The sequence below is a fragment of the Acanthisitta chloris genome, unplaced genomic scaffold (genome assembly GCF_000695815.1).
Source record: "Acanthisitta chloris isolate BGI_N310 unplaced genomic scaffold, ASM69581v1 scaffold3706, whole genome shotgun sequence".
Taxonomy (NCBI): Eukaryota; Metazoa; Chordata; class Aves; order Passeriformes; family Acanthisittidae; genus Acanthisitta; species Acanthisitta chloris.
In genome coordinates, this window is record NW_008678608.1 from 117,479 (window position 1) to 138,056 (window position 20,578).

Genomic DNA, 20,578 nt, shown 5'->3' on the forward strand with positions numbered 1-20,578 from the left:
GGAAATCAAATTCATCAGATATTTTTCAGGTTTTGTCTTCTCACAGTCAAAATAAAGCTGCTGTTTAGCAGATCTAACAAAACATTTGGTTTGGGTCAGTCAGGTACCTCAGTGTCTTCTTGCTATGAAAACATCCCCCCACAACCCTGTGACCCCAAAGCTGAAACATCCTCAGCCCCTTTACAAAGGGACTTTAACAAGATCAAGGTTATAAAGTTTTTGATCAATGAATAAGCTCTTCCAGTTCCCAGAAAGAATGTATGTTAAATTGAACAAAGATAAATGGAAGTATGGAGGGCAAAAAATTATTTAATAAGTTTCATAAAAAGCACCAAATATCATAAGTTCACTAGGAATGATCTGAAATCTCATGGAACATAATCCAGCAGATACTCCCACAATATCACCTGGGATGGTTCTCAGCTCAAAATGCACCTGTGAGCTAAGAGTGTTTGTGTCTGCAGAAACCACCTCAAGGGGAGAGACAGGCAATATTCATGGATATTCACAATTTGAAACTGTGGAAGGGAAACAACTTCTTTGGACTAACATAAATTTGTCTAAAAATTCAGTACAATTCATTGATCCACTAAAATTGATTGATATAGCTTTCAGAAAAATCATAATTGAGGTATTGCATTGTTGGCATATTAGACTGGAGTGTGTTATATTAAAGGTAAAAGCTCTTTTAAAAGAAGACATTCTCCTGTAGTTTGAGAAGAGAAAAAAATAAAACAGGCCACCTTCCTCCAGACCTGCTCTTCACTGAGAGACAGTGGCAGTAAGGCTTCCATTAAGAATATATTATTCTTAATGCAATTTACATTTAATTTTATTTCATTCTTTTACCAGAGCACCCAATGTTGTCTCAATATCAGTGCTCTAATAATGGCTGAAGAAATGGATAGACAGGGAAAAATATAAAAAGCTATAAAATTGCACTAATTGTTCTGTCTGAAGTGAGCATTGTGAGTGAAATGTAACTCTTGCAATTTGAATTTTTTCTTTTAATCTATATTGTTTTTTTCTACATTCTATTATAAACATCCATTTTGGTCTCTTTTTAGAATTGGGTTGGTTTATAGCTATTTTGATTGCTTTTCCATTAGTCACCTTAGTGATGTGGAACAAATACTTCAAGAGACCTAAACTGAGCAAACCTTTCTTTAAGTTTGGTTGGCCCTTAAAAGACACAAACCTGGTTAGAGTTGGGTCTTGTTTGCTTGAACATACATATCAAGTGGAAAGAAAGAGCCACTTCTGGATAAATGGTAAGGACACTCAGTTAAGTCTGTCACTTCTGCCTCAAGTATTTCATCCATCATGAAATGATATTGGCATCACTCTACATAGAATTTGTATGAGTGTTTCTAGATGAAAAATGAAAGCTACAAAGCTGTGCTGAATTCAATTCAGTTTCTGCCTCACTGACTTTTTAACAAATGTTTTTTTCTGTTCTTGACAAACACAGGCAACAACAGCGACTCGATGGAAAGGAAGAGACCTTCTTCCCAAATAAGGTAAGTGCCGGCCAAGCTCTTTCACCTCTTCACCCAGGCATCCATATGGACAGCTCAAGTAGAGGTTTGTATTTTGATATCTCAATTAATTATACCAAACACTCTGGTGTAGCCCCATGTACTTTCTTATCTGTGTTTGGCAGCATGTCATGGAAACAATGAGCAAAATCTGAAACATGAATACAAGAGCAGATAAAATGAAAGAGCACTGAGAAAAGCTTGTCAAACCCCTATCCCCCCAGTGCGGGTAGTGAAAAAAAGCTTTCATGAAATTTTGCTGATTCCTGTGAAATTTGATTTGGGAGGGGTGAAGGATTCAGAAAATATTGAACAGTGATATTTCTAGAAAAAATTGTTTTGATTTTTGGTTCTGAAAAGTCTTTTAGCTACATTTTGAAATGTATCAATAAATGCATAGCCCTGACCATTAGTGTTGAGGTAAGTCTTATCAGGAATTTTCCAGACCATGAATTTTTGAACATCTGTGGAATTAATTGAAAATAATTTTTTAACTTGAAAAGCTTCATAGTTTTGTTTTCTGTGCTGCCATGTAAGGCCAGCTGCCTTTGAAACTGAGCACTGGGCTCTGCCTTCCCAATTTGATCATCAAAAAGATCCACAGGAGAACTAGGATTCACATGCAGACTGTGATGATTTAATTGTGCATTCACTGCATAGCTATCAACCTGGTTCTGCAGGGTTTGAAGGAAAGGCACAGAGCAGAAGGCTTACAGGTGCAGAGGTTTTCTTGAACTTAAGTGCATGGAAAGAGACATTCTGTATCTGGTTTTAAGGGGAAAAAAATGAGAAAAATTGTACAGACTTCCTCAGGGTTGAAAGGCAGGACTTGAATGCAAACTGAATTGTAATAGACTGAGCTGCAAGGAAGCTGTCCTGGTAACACTGGAGAAATATTCCTGTGGACATACAAGGATGATAGCTGTCCTCTTGAGCCAGAAAAGTCAAAAGATACTTCCATCATGAGGCAGCATTTTATTTCACAGTTGGCAGAGTTCAATACCTCTTTTGAGAAATTTTGGAGCCCTAAGCAGAGGAATTTCCCTCTTGGTTCAGCTTTGGTGTGTGGCTCTTCTGACAGCACCTTCTCCAGAAGATCCAAGGTCCACTCCAGCAGCGAACACTCAGGCTCTGCTCCCACAAAGATCTTACCCTAATGTCTTAAAACCCAACACCCTGGTTATTTAAAATAAATGGGTGAATAGAATATGAGCTCTGCCAAACATCTTTGTTTCCCCTAGGCCACATGGCAGCACGTGTCCCCAGCTGGGGGTACAGACAGCTGTGGGGTGCAGGACAGGCAGTAACATCATAGTGGAGTGTTTTACGTGTTTCATTTAGCATGCTGCAATTTTCAAAGCACATCTGCACTCTTCCTACAATGGCAATATATTCTTCTCAGCTATAGAGCTTTTAAAAGATCTCTGTCTCATAAAAAACAACTGATCTGCAGAAAATAACCATCCAGAGTGAGAGTGGGGGCCAAGGGTAGCAGGCACAGGGTCAAGAAGGGACTGATTTCCTGGAGATGTTTAGAAAGTAGATACCATTTTGTAAGCCAAAGGGGTCAAGCTGCAGCAGAGAACCTAACATGAGCAGGTACTGCACATGCTTTTTCCTGCAGTCATTCAGACCATGACCATGACCATGACACCCCAGCTCAAGCCATTCCAGCCCTCACCTGCCCCCCAGGAGTCATCCAATGCTCTGCTCCCACACTGTGTAACCAGGGAGTCAAAGCTCTCTTACACTTGCTGCCTAATCAGGAGTTTGAGCTGAGGTTTCAAAAAATGGAATACTAATGATTAACAATTGATTAGTACAACTGTATCTATCTCAGGTGATTACCTGGAGAAGTGGTTGTAATTTACACTTTTGGATTGCCTACAGAGACACCTGCATTTACCTTGTATTGTTTTGGTTGGTGGGGTGTTGGGGTTTTTTCCTACATGACATTAACGTGAGTATTTCTACAGGCATTTTCATTTCTGAAGGGAAGCAAATTGTGCTTTGCATTTTAATTTACCATGACAACTGATTTTTTCCTTCGAAAACATTTCTTAGGAACATAAGAAATTCCTACTTTCACTTGCCATCTTGCGAACGGCTCGTCACCGGCCACGAAGTTCACAGCCTCTGTAATGTTCAGGAGTGGGATCTGGCAGTCCACTGCCTCAGAGCTGAGAAAATCTGCTTTTGTGCTTTCTTGTTCTCTTGATATCCATTCCCCATCGAGATGCTATAGTAAAACAGAAGGAGAGTGCAGGAACTGAAGGCTCATATAATGAAATTCCAGTTGTCAACGTATGTTTCTCTGTCTAATTAATAATATAAGGCATTCCCAGATGGTTTATTTAAAAGAAATGATGCTGTTACTATAGCCACAATAAAGGGGAAGCCGTGTGTATCTATGCATGCAGGTGGTCTATTGATTTAGGAAGTGCTGTGGTCTGCACTTGGGATGAGCAGCTGGGATGAGACAAGGTAAAATAATGGAGCAGCTTTGTGTTTGCTCCAGGAGCTCAGCAGCCAGCTTGTTCCTCCTTGAAGGTGATGTCAGCTACTGCTCTAGATTAGCTGCACAAGACATCACGACCTGCTAAGTGCCTACAGAGCCCTAAGCAGGCATGGTAGGCAAATCTTAGCTGTGCCTCATGAGCAGGCTAGGAGTGACTGGGAATCAGGCCGAATGGCTGTTCCCAGGTGGATTTATGAGTTTAATCAAACACTTCATATCTGAGTATGCTGATCCACCAAATAACTCAGTCCTAACGTTGCCTGTGTAGAGTTGTTTATGACAAAATTATAGTGTTATCATAAAAGATGGGTTTAATACACATTAAAACTTCTGAGTTTGTATTGAACTATGACTAAGAAAATTCAAATAAGAGCCTCTGTAACTATGTTGAAGAAACCTTATATTCAACCACAAAAACTTAGCATTTAAATGTGTTTAGGAAAACAACCAAGCGTACTGATTCCAGATGTACTAAATGAGAAATAATTTTGTGATTTCAGGCTTCAATGGACTACAGTGCAGCTGAACCAAATGAGTTAAACAAAACCCCACAGAGAAAATTAGCAAGAAGTCATAGCTATACATTTCCAAGGAACCTCTCCTGGAATGGGATGATCCTCTTCAGCTCCCCTCGCTCGTAGCAAACACACTGACGATGGGGTTTGAAGGTATTTGTACCCTGCTGTAGCTGTGAGAGATGATAGCACTTGGCATGGTTCAGGGTAAAAGAATTCTATACAAACAGGCCAAAGTTTGGCTGTATCATCAATATTTTATGAGCTGACAGGAAGCTGCTTACAATTAACCTGGTGACCTGGCAGTGCAGGTTGGGTGACTCTTTGAAGCCGAGGCCGAAGACTTGGATCCTGGTGCAGTCAGAGGCACGAACATCACAGAGGCCTCCGTTCTCTAAGCCTGTGATTTCCAAAGCTTGCTCTGAAAGGGTGACATAGATACAAAGCTTTAGAGAGAAGCACTTACATGCTGTTCTGTTCTGCTTTATCAGAGATTTTTTTGTTGTTACTAGTTGCTTTGGTTTAATACTTTTCCTTAGGGTCTTCCTTGCCTCCCAGTGGATTTCTCTGGCATAAAGGAATGGCAGTTGACAAAAGGGGAAGCAGCAAACCTCCATTAAATATTGTCCTACGCACACAGCATTACAAGATGTATTAGTGAGCATCACATGGCTCATGGAATCAATTAACTGAAGCTGTGGCTTCATGCTAAAAGGTCTCTAGGGGTAACACTGCTGCTGACCCAGGTAAGAGGATGGGAGCACAGCTGAGAGGACAGGGCCTCCTGCCATAGCATAGAGAAGCATGGGAATGAGAAGTGGGAATATCTGAAGATGACCATCAGGCTCCTCATAATGTGAAACAGCAGTATAAAAGGCAGTCCTGTAGTTGTTTGGGTTTTTTTTCCCCAAAAGCTATGTCATAATGGGATCCTCAAAAAAAACTTGCTTGCAAGGGTTAAATCACTAGTGAGTGACATTCAGCTCTGCATCATGTCAGCACAAATGGCATGTACCAGCTAAGTTTTATTTAAATCCTACTTTGAGGGCTTGAGCAGGGCTTAAATGATGTACAGCCTGTGCTGCCCCCTTACAAGGCTGGCTTTCACTTATTACTGTTTTTAAAACATTTTATGATTCTCAGGTATAGTTTCATTTTGGTTCTGTTGTACTTTAGGTATTCACCATTTAAATTCACTCATTGCTTTCATATTGGGGTTATTTTTACAGAGGAAAAATGCAAGTCCATTGGATGGCAGAATTCACACCTTTAATTTAGAGAAAGTAAAATTGGACAGATATTTGCATCAGCTCTTGGGTAGCACAACACCCAGAAGGTGTCCAGTATCTTATGTTAATGATAGCAACCAGTCAGGATCACATTTTCTTATTTTTATTGCTAATATTTGTATTCTAATGGTCAGGAGAAGCCACTATGGTGACAAATAACACAGAGCAGAAAATTTGCTTCTTTTTTCCTGAACAACACTTAATAGCAGGGACATGACGAGGAGCAGAGTGTAGTCCAAGTTGTTATCCCTGCTACAATGCAGGGATAGGCTGCTTAACTTCTTCTTCCCTGCCCCATCACCACTGCTCTGGCAAAGCAATATTGCCCATCAGTTTTCTCTGAGCTGTAGCTTAGCTAAAATAGCAGCTCTGTGTCGCCTAATATTTTAATGGTACATTAGTTCAGCTCTGATTTGAGGGGCACAATGCCCTGAGCTGAGTTGTTAACCTTCCCCAGTACCTCACTGTTCCTTTAGGGCTCTGCCATTTGGGCTGTAACTAGGAAGGATATGGGTGAAACAGTGCAATCTCACCAGATTGCAGCCTGTAACAACAGAGCTGCATGGCTCATGTTTTTCCAGAGAAAGGAAGGAAGACAGCAACATAAACATTAAAAATAATGAAAAGACTTTTTTTCCCCCTGTACTTCTGAAATGCTTTTAGCTTTTCTTTCCTTGTATTTTTTTTTAAAACTGATTTTATTGCAGCAGTATTAGCAACACTGCTGGACACTTTGCAATATTTACCAGAAGAGAAATCGTTTACAGCTTATCAGCTTTCATCAGTTAGTAGTGGATTCCTTTAATGTACAAAACTATTAGTCAGATGTGGTGACTGGTTTTGATAAATTGCCTTCTTCTGTGGTTAGTGCATGAAATTTTTTGTAAAAAAATGCTTCATTATCTTTTTCATGAGATTTTAATAGTTAGCCCCACTAGTCCTGAGGTAGCTCGGGTTGCATTAATGTTTTCATTATCACTGCAGATTTTCAGGCTTCTGTGGGTGAAGTAGAATGTGAGAGCCTGGGAAGGAGTGAGGCACAGGAGTGTGCTCCTGCAGCCCTTCCTGTTCCAGGAAGGCACTCTCAGGTCAGTTGCTTGTTGATGAGACCTGTGCAGTTCCCCAAGGATTTCCTTACATCTTTGTGAGCACATTGTTGGGTCAGGGTCAGGGCAAGATTACCCAACCTCAGTGCTTTTTCCAATGACTTATAGTATCAGCACAGCATTTTGTATTTATTTCTCTCAAAGCATTCTATACACACTTGTCAGAGTTTAACCCCAGCCAGAAATTAAGCATCACACAGCCACTCACTCACTGCCCCTCCAAGCAGGACTGGGGAGAAAATCTAAAGGGTAAGAGTGAGAAAATGTGTGAGTTGAGATAAAGACAGTTGAATGGGATAGAGAAGGAAGAAAGCAATAATCATTAAAATAGTCATGATAAAATATTAGAATACATAAGTGATGTGCAATGCACTCACCACCAGACACCCAGCCAGTACCTGAGCAGCAGCCCCTGGCCAACTCTCCCCACAGTTTATAGGTGACAGTAACACTATATGGTATGGAACATCCCTTTGTTCAGTAGGGGTCAGCTGTCCTGGCTGTGTCCCCTCCCAGCTCCTTGTGTATCCCCAGACTACTCAATGGCAGGGCACAAGAAGCTGAAAAGTCCTTGACTTCATATAAATATTATTTAGCAATAACTAGAAACATCAGTGTGTTATCAACATGAAGTCTGATGGAAAATGAAAGTCATGAAAATGTCTCCTTTTTAAAGAAATGGATACTAGAGTTCATGCTTTAGACCCCAGTATAGGCAGTACATAAATATCGACACTGGTTGTTATTTTTATGTTTTCTTAAAATGAGATATCATGAAAAGGGTATAGGAATTTTAGGCCTTTGTTTTTAATGTGGTTTTCTGTCTGTCTTCTACTGTTGTTGTATATTACCCAGTTTCAACCAAACATGGAAGGTGAAATCTCCATGACATTAGCTTTGGAAAAGTCTCATGACAGTTGGTGGTTGGGAACTCAAACATGCAGCTCCTGCTCTTGCTGGGGGTAATGGAATCAAAGTTTGGTTGTTCATCACTCCCTGTTTTAGTGCACAGGTAGTTAAGAAGCCTATGCACAGCATATGCTCATGGGTGGAGACATCAGAGGGAATATATTGGAGAGCCTGAAAAACCTTAGCAAAGGAGCTGCGAGTACTTCAGGGGAGACTGGAGGGGAGAAAGACGGGTGCAAAGAGAAGAGCTGGGAAATATCACAAAGGTGAGAGTGAGGGCAAAAGTGCAGATACCCAGAGAGAGCTGAGGTCATGGAGAGCTGGGATGGATGTCTGAGGAGGGGCAAGTTAGAGGCAGGAGAGAAGTCTGCAGGAAATCTGATGATGCATAGAAAAAGCTTGTGATAAATATGATCCATTTGAACATTAATAATTTATGTTTAGGAGTGTGAATGCCAAAATACAACAAAATCCAGGACAGAACATCTTCTTTCTTTTTTTCTGTCTGGCCTATAGGCCAAAAATATGCTTTGACTTTTACTAGCAGACTAAAAACTGAAGCTGAAGATAGCAGTTGGGTCTCAGATGGGTGACAGGGTGCAGTCAAGTTATGGGGTAGGATTTAAGGAGCTGTGTTCACATCTGGTGTGTCAGGTATGGGTATCCTGCTGCATTTCTAATCCTGGTCTGCACACACAGCAAACAAACACCTCTGAAATGAATCTGTCACCTGATAGCGCATCACACTGGGACATTGATGAATAACAGGAAATGTTGAGGAAAAAAAAGTAAAAAATACTTGTTTTTTAATGAAATCACTAATGTATTGAGCGAGATGTTGAGGAAAAAAAAGTAAAAAATTCTTGGTTTTTAATGAAATCACTAATGTATTGAGATAAAAACGGGGGAGGACTCTGGAGTTGAAGGTAGAAATCTCAAGGGCCTCCAGAGCCCAGTCAGTTGGACAGAGGAGAGAGGACTCTGGAGTTGAAGGTAAAAATCTCAAGTGCCTCCAGAGCCCAGTCAGTTGGACAGAAATAAGGGCTATGTCCTGTTTGGTTTGTAATGCTTATGTTGTGCCTTGCTCAAGAGACAGGGACCCTTCCCCTCCTTCTGCTCTCCTCCCAGTAGGAATTTTCAGTAAAGAACAGTAAATTCAGAGCTGCTGACAGTGCAGTTTCCACAGTTTCATTCTGTAATCATTTGCATGAATCAAACCTGACAAGGAGCAGAGGCTACATAATAGACTGAACCCCCCAGACAAATACATGGTTGGTTTTATAGGTATTTGTTGCAGTGAATTATGTAAATAATATGTACAGGTGTAGAAGTAAAAGGGAGTGAGTCAACACAAAATCAAGAATCTTGCAAAACTACACTTATTGAAGTCTTACTGGTGGATAGATATGATTCATGTTGGATTTACACTTTTGATTAGAAAAGTATCCTAACACAAATAAACATTCTTCTGCAGTGTTTGAAAGCTACACATGCAGCTTTGGGCTGGAGCAGCAGACCTGAAAATAAAATGGGCAAGAACTTTGTTTGAATAAAGAGAAGAAAATGGGCTGCCCTGCTTTTCTTGATGAGGATGATAAATAAGCAATCTAAGTCATGAAAAGCAAATCAAGAACCAGATCATAAGTGCTGGGTTTCATCAAAGCTTTGCTGAAGTGCAACAGGAAATTGCTCATATTGTCCAGTTGCCTTATCCTTGAAATCATGCAGCTGATTGAACAAGCTGCCATGCCAGAGCTTTCTGGTGTGGATGTGGGCACCCAGCTACTGTAGCTGTGAGGGTTCTGCATCTGAGCAGACTGATGCTTAGTTATCTCACAGCTTAGGCAGAGCAAGTCTGAATCTGCCTCCATTCAAATGCTTGCACAAATACTGTGTTTGTTTCTTTTGTTTGTAGTGTCATCACAGCAATCATAGGCACAATCACTGAATGCATTACTCTGGAACTCTTGCTATCCATAACCCAAATCTCATTTGATAATCCTCCCTAAGCAAAAAGTATCAGCAGCCATATGCTGTTTGCCAGGAGCTTTGTGCATCAGTGACTTCTAAAGGGAGACTGTGTTAGTTCCTGCTTCCAAAACCAGTTCCCAAAGGACCAGAGTGACTGAGGGAACTGGATTGTTCAGCCTGGAGAAAAGGAGGCTCAGGGGAGACCTTATCACTGTCTACAACTGCCTGAAAGGAGGTTGTAGAAAGGTGTGGATACTTCTTGTCTCCCAGGTAACAAGCAGTAAGAAAAGAGGAAATGGCCTCAAGTTGCATCAAAGGAGGCTTAGAATGGATATTAGGAAAAATCCCTTCCCTCAAAGGGTTCTTAAGCACTGGCACAGGCTGCCCAGCCCAGTGGTGGAGTCACCATCCCTGGAGAGATTTAGAAGACATTTAGACATGGCACCTGGGGACACGGTTAGCACCTGGCAGTGCTGGGGGAATGGTTGGACCCAATGACCTTAGAGATCTTTCCAACTGAAACATTTCTATCTTTCCATAGTACAAAACTTTAAACCTATGGTCTTTAGTTGACATGGAGTGAATCTAGTTTTCTGCTTTGAAGGTCTCTGGTGCTCAATATGGATTGCAGAAGTGAGCCCTGGGAGAGTGTGGGAAAAGCATTTTGCAAGTACTCCCTGCATGTGAGAAATGGCCTGGCTCAATTTCACACTGAAAGCATCCATGTGCTGCAACAATATGGTAGATTATTTTTGCTTTAGAATTCTCACTATGACATTTTAGGTTTATTTGATCCTTCTATTTTTAAAAGGCTTGCTAGCAATTTTCTTCAGCAATAGAAAGGAAGAGGAGTGCGCTGTTGGCTACAGAATGTTGCATCTATTCTAGGTGGCCTTGAGAGGTGACATAATGTAAGGTTCTGGTTGCACATTCATGGTGCTTCCTGGCACACCAAAGCAGGTCTCAGTTTCAGTCCCTCAAAGGCACTTCAGGGCAGAAGCCTTGGCAGCATCTTCTGTCTACCCTGAATTAACTGCAGTTACGCCACTCTTAGGGATTTGGGTCACCATAGGTGCCTTATGTCCACACTAGTGTCCAGTTGGGGTATTTTTAGTAATTTTTCCATCTTTACTCAATTAGAATAAAATTTTGTTACTACACTTGGGGTTTTGTTCACAGCTGGTTGAACATTCTGTCATGATTTTCTTATTTGTTTTGTGCATAAGTATTCGGGGAAGGAGGTTGTTTGTTCAAGGCTTTTTGTTTTCGTTTGGATTTAACAAGATTTAAGGCTGAAATTTCCTGTGGTGCCTGTAAACAGCCTGATGTAAAGAAGTTATAGGCATGCTTCTGGACTGTCTGGCTTTGGCCAGTTTAAATCAGACCTATAATTTTGTAAACTTTTCTAGCAATTCGATTCTATATACTTCAGAAAATGGTTTTGTTTAGCTGCATGTTTCACTGAACTGCTTTCACTGCTTTGCATTAAAGGAAATAAACTAGTCACCAGAAAAGAGTAATCTCCCTGATCTGTTTTGCAGGGAATAGTATGGATCACTGAGCATGCAACCTTCCATGTCCCTTATCATGAGGATTTGATATCCTTTTAAAATTTGGTTTCTATTGACTTAGGAACTATAAAGCTAATAGCTCTCTTCCCGCTTAGCCAGATCTGTGCTTCAAATGGAAAGAACTGGGAGTTAAAACAGTAGATTAAGGCTGGTATTGATGTTTGCCCTTTCAGGTGCTTGTTTATTGCATCTGCACCATCAAAAAGTAAAGTAAAATTGCTATGAAAAGCTTCAGAACTAGCGTGAAGTTTGTCAACCCCTGAGAATAGCTCACAAATTTATTTTATGTGACTGAGAAAAATGCATCTCCATCAATATAAAGCATTGTACCTGAGTGTCAGTCCGGGTGCATCAATGAGAGATTGAATTAACTTCTTTTTCTCTTTTGATTCTAAGCTATGTTTCTTTTGTAAATTTTGTATTCCTTACCAAATTTTTTGTGGCTGGAGGTGTTCATTCATACTAAAAACATCAGAGTGTTATTTTCAAAGTCAGGTAAGTCTTATGTTCCAAAATTTATGGTTTGACAAGTAATCTCCAAGCTTGATATTTACTCATGATGCCTTTTATAATTATGACTGCAAATACCAACTCCACTTTTAGCCTGAAAAGAATGTATTTGTGTAAAGTTTTATGGCCCAGGCCTGGAGATAATGTAGAATAATTTTCTTCCTATAGGATGCCATTATTACCACGATTTTTGCTTCACTCAGATCATAGAGTCATAGAGTTATAGAAACACAGAATGGTTTGAGTTGGGAGCTCATCTCATTCCAACACCCTGCCATGGGCAGAGACACATTCCACTAGACCAGATTGCTCCGAGCCCCATCAAACCTGACCCTGAACACCTGCAGGGATGGGACATCCACAACTTCTCTAGGCAACCTGTGCCTGTGCTTCACTGATGATGTGGACTATTCCACTCTACATGTCTAGGGGAAAGAAAGTGTGTTCTGTAAATAAACATTTAAAAAATTGTTTTCCCCAGTTTGCTTTCAGTATTAAATCACAAATTGGTTTAACTAGGAAAAAGCTGAATAATTGAACCCAATAAAATCTTGAACTGCATAATATGTATCTTCTTATTTATTCTTTATGTATTTTCCAATATTATTCAGTAAGCTGAAGAAAAAATAATATTGAATGGAGATAACAGGTCTCAAAAGAAACATTTTCATGTTATATAGAACCTCTTTTATAGAGTATTGATATCTTAGTGAGACTTCTTTAATGTCATCTTAAATGAAATAATAATATATTCTTAATATCTTTAAGCTCTGTGTAAGGAATGTAATCCCAGTGGAACAGGAGCAGCATATTAAAGTGTGGTTTATGTTGCAACAGTACATAGAGATCTGCTTGAAGTGTCCCCTGCTTTAGTGAATTTATTACTGAACAAAAATGTATTTGCTAAAAACAGATACATTAGCTTCTAAACTCCAACACAAGAACACTGCCTGACTTACTGCCCATGAGTGGTCAAGTAAACAAGTACACACTCGAGGGAACGTGGAGGGCACAGGCATTGGAAAGTTTCAAACTTCCCTTAGTTTTATAGATAGGAATAGTCAACACTGTGGAACTCCCTTAGTTGGATAGATAGGAATAGTCAACACTGTGGAATGGAAAAGGCAATAATTAGTACAAAAAGAAAGGAAAAAGAAAAGATTATTTGTAAAAAGAGACCTGATATTTTCTTGATAGCGTAACTTCATCACAGTACTAGTAACTGTGACTTTGTTAACAGTATGTCCACCAAAGCCAGTGAAATTATTATCATGAAGAGCAGAATTAAGCCTCATGACTTACTATTTGAAAAGAAGAAAAGGCTTTGGAATGTAATGTAATTCAGTTATTTTTTTTTTATTTTTTAAACACCAATGACACTCTGTTTTGGCCAGAAAAGTTCAAGAGTACTAAGCATGGTGTTTGCTGTTCTCACAAGCATGTTTGACTCTTCTTTCAAAATCCAATTTTGAAAAATCAATAGAGCTGCTGAAGTGTATTGCATCCTTGCTGCTATATTACGTGTTTTGCCATATTAGTGAAAAGCTTGGTTATGTTTTTATTTTTTCACTAATGTAAAATAATTTGAAAACCTCATCAATTTCTGTGGAGAGGGTCCAACAGATTTTCCACTATTTTAGGTAAGTCTATTTCTGGGACTCTTGTGATGCTATAGAATGTGATTCTCACTTGGAAGTCTGGTCCTACCAGCACCACAGGTTGGTCCCAGAGGCAGAGGCCATCAGTGTTACACACAGTGGGTAGTTTGTTTCATTGTAAATATCCTGGTGATTTAAGAAATGAACTATTTTCTCTTTGGAAAGTCTAGAATGCATTTTTTACTTTGTGTAGTCTAATTGATTTGTAGAGAGTGTTTATTGACTCAATACACCTTGATGGCTCCATCTGTACCATTGTGGCTCATCACGTCATTGAAACAGATATTGCATGTACCAAAAAGTATCTATTTACTTGACAGACTAACAGCCTGTAAATAATCATTATGATCTGGACTTTAAAGATCACTGAATTGATATTTGGGGGAAAAAAAGTATTTATTTCAGTCGATACGCTCCTATACAAAGTCTCCAAAGCACATTGGACTGTAGAGAACTGAAATACTTTGTCTCCTCTCACCTGAGGATCTTGAAAAAAATTGTCTTTAAATGTCTTCCTCATGTTTCACCCTTGAAAATGGGAATTAAGCTTAAAAAAGTCTTTAAATGTCTTCCTCATGTTTCGCCCTTGAAAATGGGAATTAAGCTTAAAAATAAAGCACAATTATATAAACAGTGAGATTCCTATAATACATCATCCTCACTTTGCATTCCTGAGCTTATTCTTCCATAAGGGAGAGACATTTTCTGCTGGAAGACTCCACCTGAGGAACTGTAATAGCTGACCCTATTTTTTGCTTATTATAATGATTTTAGAAAAAAATATTTTGTGCTTTAATTCATATTATTTAATTAGAGCACAGGAACAAGACCCAAAGCAGACTAATAAATTCAGAAAGGTCTATATAATCCCTCTAAAAATAACAGGGTGTAGTTGATGTATCTGCTGTGGCAGATGGGTCTGAGGGACCTATGTGCTTGTGGTTCACAGCTCTGAAAATGCAGTTGGGTTCACAGAAATTCTTAATAATGCTGCTGAAATGTATTGATATGAAAAGGGGATATCCATGAGAGTGGTAGGTAAGCATTAACTTCTTACTTTTTCACCATCATTTTTGCTCACTTTGATTTCTTTGCTGCTTATTTGTTCCCCCCAGAACTTTCCACATAGAAATTTAAATTTCAAGTGTCATTACTTCACTGAAACTAATTTGTCCTTATTATTCCTCATTACCTTTTATCTTGTAATTGCACTTTAGAGCATCATACATTGCATGCTGCATATTACATTGCTCTATGTGTGCTTTACCAGTCCTGATTTTTTTTAATAAGCAACATGGTCAATATATACAAACGGTAAGCACCAACCTGATTTGCTATCTGCTGTAATTGGATTCTGCCTTTAATTACAGGTGGTAATGACATTTTAAGCACCTTATACAGGTGTTGGGAGGGTGGGGGTTATGAAATGTTAAGCAACATTAAGAAAGTCTAAGCTTCTGGAGCACTGCCAAATTTCAGAGGTGCCTTTCAACTCCAAATTACGATTTTCATGTGAGGATAATTATAGCTCTGGCCACCTGGACTGCTCCTATTGGAGTCAGGCAGAGCAGAGGGGTAAGCCTGTCTGCAAGCCACACTTCACATCTTCTCTCTTTATACTTGTTTTCATTTAAAATTATTCCAAATATGTTATGGCTTGTATTCCAATCACTAAAAACACTACATGGCCATCTTTTTGTGTGTGTTTGCTGGCCAAAACCAGTGGCAGAATATATTGCTATGCATTGGCAGCATAGCTGAGATTGAGTGACCTTGGAAAAGATATTTGAATTATGCTGATGGCCTTCTTGATCTTGGGGGAGTTTTAATTCACATCTATAATTCCAGCCTGAGAAAATTAGATGAAGATTTGTTTTGGAACTAATGGGAAAATATATGGCCAGCAAAAGAAGTTGCTTCTCCTTCATCACTCATGTAACTTCTCCTGGCAAAGAACTTTTTCCTAACAATGGCACTTAAAACTCAGCATTTCCAAAATCAACATAGATCCTTCTGTTTCTTCGAAAGTGAAAGAGGCAGCACTTTTCTATATCCTGCAGAAACCTAATTCAATACTTAATTTCTCCTCCTTTTCTTCCCTTCCTACAGAACCTCTGCTTATTAGTTACAAAGCCCAAAGGCTTATCCTGCCTGTGCTTGCACAGTGCTGACTGCCTTCGTGCTGCCAGGCAGGTCAGGATGCCTGAGCTGCCAGTGAGGGGACTCAAGCTGTTCTGCTTGGAACATGCAGCTTTATTTCTGAAATTGATCTTAATTCTTCATCTCTAGTAGCCTTTTCTGGTGTGAAATCCTGGCATTAATGACGTCAACAGGACTTCAGTTCTGAGGGCTTCCAGTCTTTTGAGCTGCCACTTAAGAGGTGCATTACTGTGTGATAGTGATGTGCTTTTCCCTTGAAAGAGGTGTCCCATCACATGCATACCTTGAGGGCATGTCTGTCAACAGCCCTGGGGGTGTTTAGCCTGGAGAAAAGGAGGCTCAGGGGAGAACCTTGTAACACTCTAAAACTACCTGAAAGGATTTTGTAGCCAGATGGGTGTTGGTCTTTTCTCTCAAGTAACAAGCAGTAAGACAAGAGGAAATGGCCTCAAGTTGCACAGAGAGGTTTAAACTGGATATTAGAAGAAATTTCTTCACTGAAAGGGTGGTCAGGCACTGCAACAGGTTGTCCAAAGAAGTGGTGGAATCACCATCCCTGGAAGTGTTCAAAAAACATCTAGATTTTTTTTTGGCCATCTTGTCTAGACAAAGCTTTTTCCAAGAGAGGATCCTTGGAGCCCCTTCCAACCTCGTACTCCATGATCCTATGATTCACTTTTTTTAGATCAAAAAACACCTGGGGACATGGTTTAGTGGTGAAGATGGCAGTGCTGTGTTAATGGTTGGACTCAACAATCTCCCAGGTCTTTTCCAAACTAAATGATTCTGTTTTTCTATGCTGTCCATGTAGAATATTTATGCCTATAAAATGTAAAACAAGCAAATATCGTTAAATATATTGTGAATGAAATTCAAAAATCCAGAACAGCTAAAGGTGAAGCTCACACTAAAGCTTATCTTGCTTGTGTGTACCAAATTATCTATCTGACCTTTTCTAAGTATTATAATGTCAGAATGACTGGCATACCAGAACTAAGATTTTATTTCTCCTTGTAGGGGATCTGACCTCTGTCTGGATGTGCAGATCTGCTTTACATTGCATTTACAAGATCAGGTAATTTTATATATATACACTCTGTATTTTTGTATATAAAGGAAAAACATTCTAGATCACTCATGAATTAATTCATAAATAGTCTGTAGTACATGGAGTTCATTGCAGTTCATCACACTGATTCACTCTACGCTTTGACAGTACTTTTCCCTCTCCATCATTAAAGGTGAAGACAACATTTGTGTGAAGTCTTCTCTTAGCTCCTCTACAGTTACAGCAAAGATAAAGGAGAAGGGTCTGCAAATTGTTTATGCCATTACCTTGAGTTTGCTGCAATTTTTTCCGATTTTTTTCTCAATTTTGCTCAAAGTCAACTCGAATTTTAAATACTTCTCCATCCTGGTATCTTTGCACCAATAACAAAAGGATGAACTGACCCAGAGTCCTGCTTTCTGCTGACTCTGATGTGGAGCCTCCCAGTGTGGTTTTCTGAGCTACTGCCCTCCCAGCACCTACTGGTGTTTCACCAGTCTAGTGTTAGTTTGTGTTAGGAAAACTGCTGAAGCTATAAATGTGGGTTTTTTTTTTGTCATGACACTAACAAGCTCAGCCCCAGCAAATGGAGCAGTATAAACATTAAGGAAAATTTGTACTTTCCTAATTGCAGCAGTGCATCTCCTTTGCAGATCCAACACCAAGCTTCCTTCCCCCAGGGACCAGACTAAGTAAGAGGATGCTCATGCTGAAAACTCAGCCCCTCTGAGCAGCTCTCACCCAATGGAGACCCTGTGGAAGCCCAGGAGCAGTGGAGCAGATTTCCAGGTCAGTGGCACTGGAGGGAGCAGGAGTCTGCCTGGGGGTGTCAGGAATAATTTGATGTACTGTGAGATCTCATGAACGAGACTCAAAAGAGAAGTGATTTAAAGTGAAGACAACTACCACATTTGCTGAAACTGGAGAAAAGTGAATCATAGGATCATGGAGTACGAGGTTGGAAGGGGCTCCAAGGATCCTCTCTTGGAAAAAGCTTTGTCTAGACAAGATGGCCAAGCATCCTGTCCAGCTGAATCTTAAAAGTGTGCAAAGCAAAGTCAGCAAGAGACAGAAAAAGCAGACAGACTAGGGAATAGTAGTGGCTTATGGGGTGTTTGCCTCAGCTGATGTGTGTTTGTTTTCCAGTTCTCACTTCCCTGTGCAATCTCAGGCTGTGCTCTGCACTCTGTCTTTGTTTATATTTGGTGTCACAGCAAGAAGACAAAGTGCCATTAGCTTTTACTTGAAGGGTCATATTGAAACGATTTTACTCTAATCTGAGAGATTTCAGCCATAGCAAAACAAAATTTAAAAATCTGGCCTAAGCAAGCCCCTTAACCTGTCTGTAACACAGAGAAATGAAGTTAAACATCGAATTGTGTGTTGGACAATTACTTAAAAATTGCTCAACTCTCTTTTTAGTCCTCTAGAACAACTGTCGTGTCAGTTGTTCTCTATGTGAAAGAGAATGAATTCCTCCATATTTAGGAAGTTATTATGCAAATTTTAGCTTGCCATTAACAAAAAAACCCAAATGTCAGGATATATTTTAACCTCTTTAAACCCATGCACTGAAGACATGTTTATTGAGAAGTACATGGGTAATCCCATCCCAGCTAGAAAATGCATTGGTGTATCAGATGTACTGTTGAGCTTCCAGAGCTGGATGGAAATTTGGATGTCTCATCTAAGCCATGGTGACTGACCCTAGATAAGAGTTTTACCTGTCCTAAATGCAGAACAATGTCCTACACATTGCAGGAAAAGGCTTTCCCTCACATTTGGGATGGGTTAAGAGAGCACACCTTGTCATTTCAGTTTAGCTGAAACACTATGACTCCTTAAGCTGCAGGAGCTCAACAGTACAGCTGAGCCTTAAGTACCTCTTTGTAACTTCAAGCACAAGCTTCTGTGGTTTGCTGAGGTAGGGTTTGCACTTTGAAATCAGCTCTAACATTTCTGTGTGTGCTTAGTTTAAAGCCCTGTCCGTACTCACATTGGATTTGGCCCATTGAAGGCTGAGCTGTAATGAAGAAAAAAACCCAGTGGGATAGTCTCCTGTGTAAATGTAATTCATAAATATTTGCAGAATCAGGTCTGCAGTTTAGAGCATGTCCTGTAGCTATTTTATGGCTTTTACAGTGTTACCTCTTCATTTTGTCACTTTTAATTTTATTTTCTTACTAGTAGAGTGTTTGAAATTAATGTTCAAACTTTATTTGCTGTTGTTCAGGTAAAAAAAAAAAAGAGAAGTACCTATACACTGTTAACATGAATATTGACCACAAGGTGAGCAGGATGTCTTTTTTTTTTTTTTTGTGTCAGAAGCTTGCTTGTCAGCATGCCTGTGATAGATCAGATGTAAAGAAAATCACTTCTGCAAAACCAATTTGCTAAGGGGCTTGTAAAATCCATTTTTAAAAAGTTACTGAGGCAAAAAAAGTGAAGGACCAGCCAACCAGATATTTTGATCGGCTTTTCAAGGTCAAAACCTGATTACTAATTCATCAAATACCTTAGTGGTAACACTGTTTGAAGAGCAAACAACTCCGTGCAGATGTTCTACCTAATAATTCTAATATCATGGAAAGATGGGTAGGGTAGGAACAAACAGAATTTTTTTACTTACTTTTGGCAATGCTACAATCGTAGGAGCTGTGGCCTTCAAAGCACTGGCAGCCCAGTTCTGTGCAGTGTCCATTGCTGTTACAGAAATCAGGACACCGGAGAGCAGTGAGGATTTCCTCCCAGGTAGCAGATGGCTGGTTTCCAACGCCAAACAATCTGTTTCTGTTTCCTAGCACTCTCCTTTCACATTCATTTTCCAAAAGGGCTATCAGTGCCCTCACCCAAGCCACGTCATCTTTGAGCTGCAGATCTGAAAGGCATATATCAATTGCCTCATCCAGCTGTTTTCCAAGGAGGCCTTTACACACCAAGCCAATGGTGGAATTTGCAAGAATTTGGTGGCAAATCTCCCGAGCTTTGGCAGCAGTTAGGCCATTGGGAGTGGGCCACGTCAGTGGAAATTTCATCCGAATCCCTTCAAAGTAATCCTCAGGGAAAAAATATTCAAAGCTCTCTGAGTCTCTCTGGGTTGAGCTATGAAGTGGGTGAAGGGATGAGTATTCATAGTAGCTGTCTTGCCTTTTCGCTTTCCTTAGGGTTTCTGTTGGTTTGGTAGAGTTAATGGAACTGTTGCTGTGCATGGAAATATTATGCCTGAGGGGCTTTAATCGGACCTCAGGGCTAGCTCGTTTTTGGACTGATTTAGGCAGATGTCGTTGCTCAAAAGGCTTGGTCAAGGGTTTCTCATATTTTCTTAAAGTAGACTCTGTTTCTGACTGAGCAACAAACTCAGATGTAACATCCAGATATGGAATTGCAGAGGTGTAATCCACATGATCATCGTGGCAACCAGAGGACTGAGGGAAAGGAGTCTGAAAGTCTGTGTTTACCATAGCCATGGACTTAGTGTTCCCCTTCTGACATCTGCAGTAATTTTTTCTTTCCTTTGCCTCAGAAGGTGCTGAAGTCTTCTTGTCAAATAAACTCTTCCCTGGGGGTATTCTGATTTAAAAATAGAAAGGGATTAGAGGGAGAAAACTTTCAACAAATTAGTCTATAATACCAAGTAAACTTTCTTTCCCTGAGGCTGGAGTATGTATAAATTCTCAATCTACAAAAGTACTTCAGAAAATGCTTAAATTTAATCTCTGTTTTCTTTAGTCACTTTTGCACTGCCCTTCTTGAGTTGTCCTGTACATTTTTTAGCACTACATGGG

At 39.8% G+C, this 20,578-nt stretch overlaps 1 protein-coding gene across 1 annotated transcript in view; it reads right to left on the reverse strand.

Annotated features, from left to right (window-relative positions):
- The window catches only part of LOC103804345 (von Willebrand factor D and EGF domain-containing protein-like), a gene marked incomplete at its 3' end in the record, with an annotated part of 91,039 nt that extends 70,779 nt beyond the window's left edge, over positions 1-20,260 (reverse strand). The window contains exons 1-3 of the mRNA XM_009076955.1: positions 19,423-20,260; positions 4,856-4,992; positions 3,565-3,777 (exon numbers count right to left, since the gene is read on the reverse strand). Of these exons, the coding sequence (XP_009075203.1) occupies positions 3,565-3,777; positions 4,856-4,992; positions 19,423-20,260 (1,188 nt within the window). The remainder of the gene's footprint in view (positions 1-3,564; positions 3,778-4,855; positions 4,993-19,422) is intronic.
- Positions 20,261-20,578: the final 318 nt, after the last annotated feature.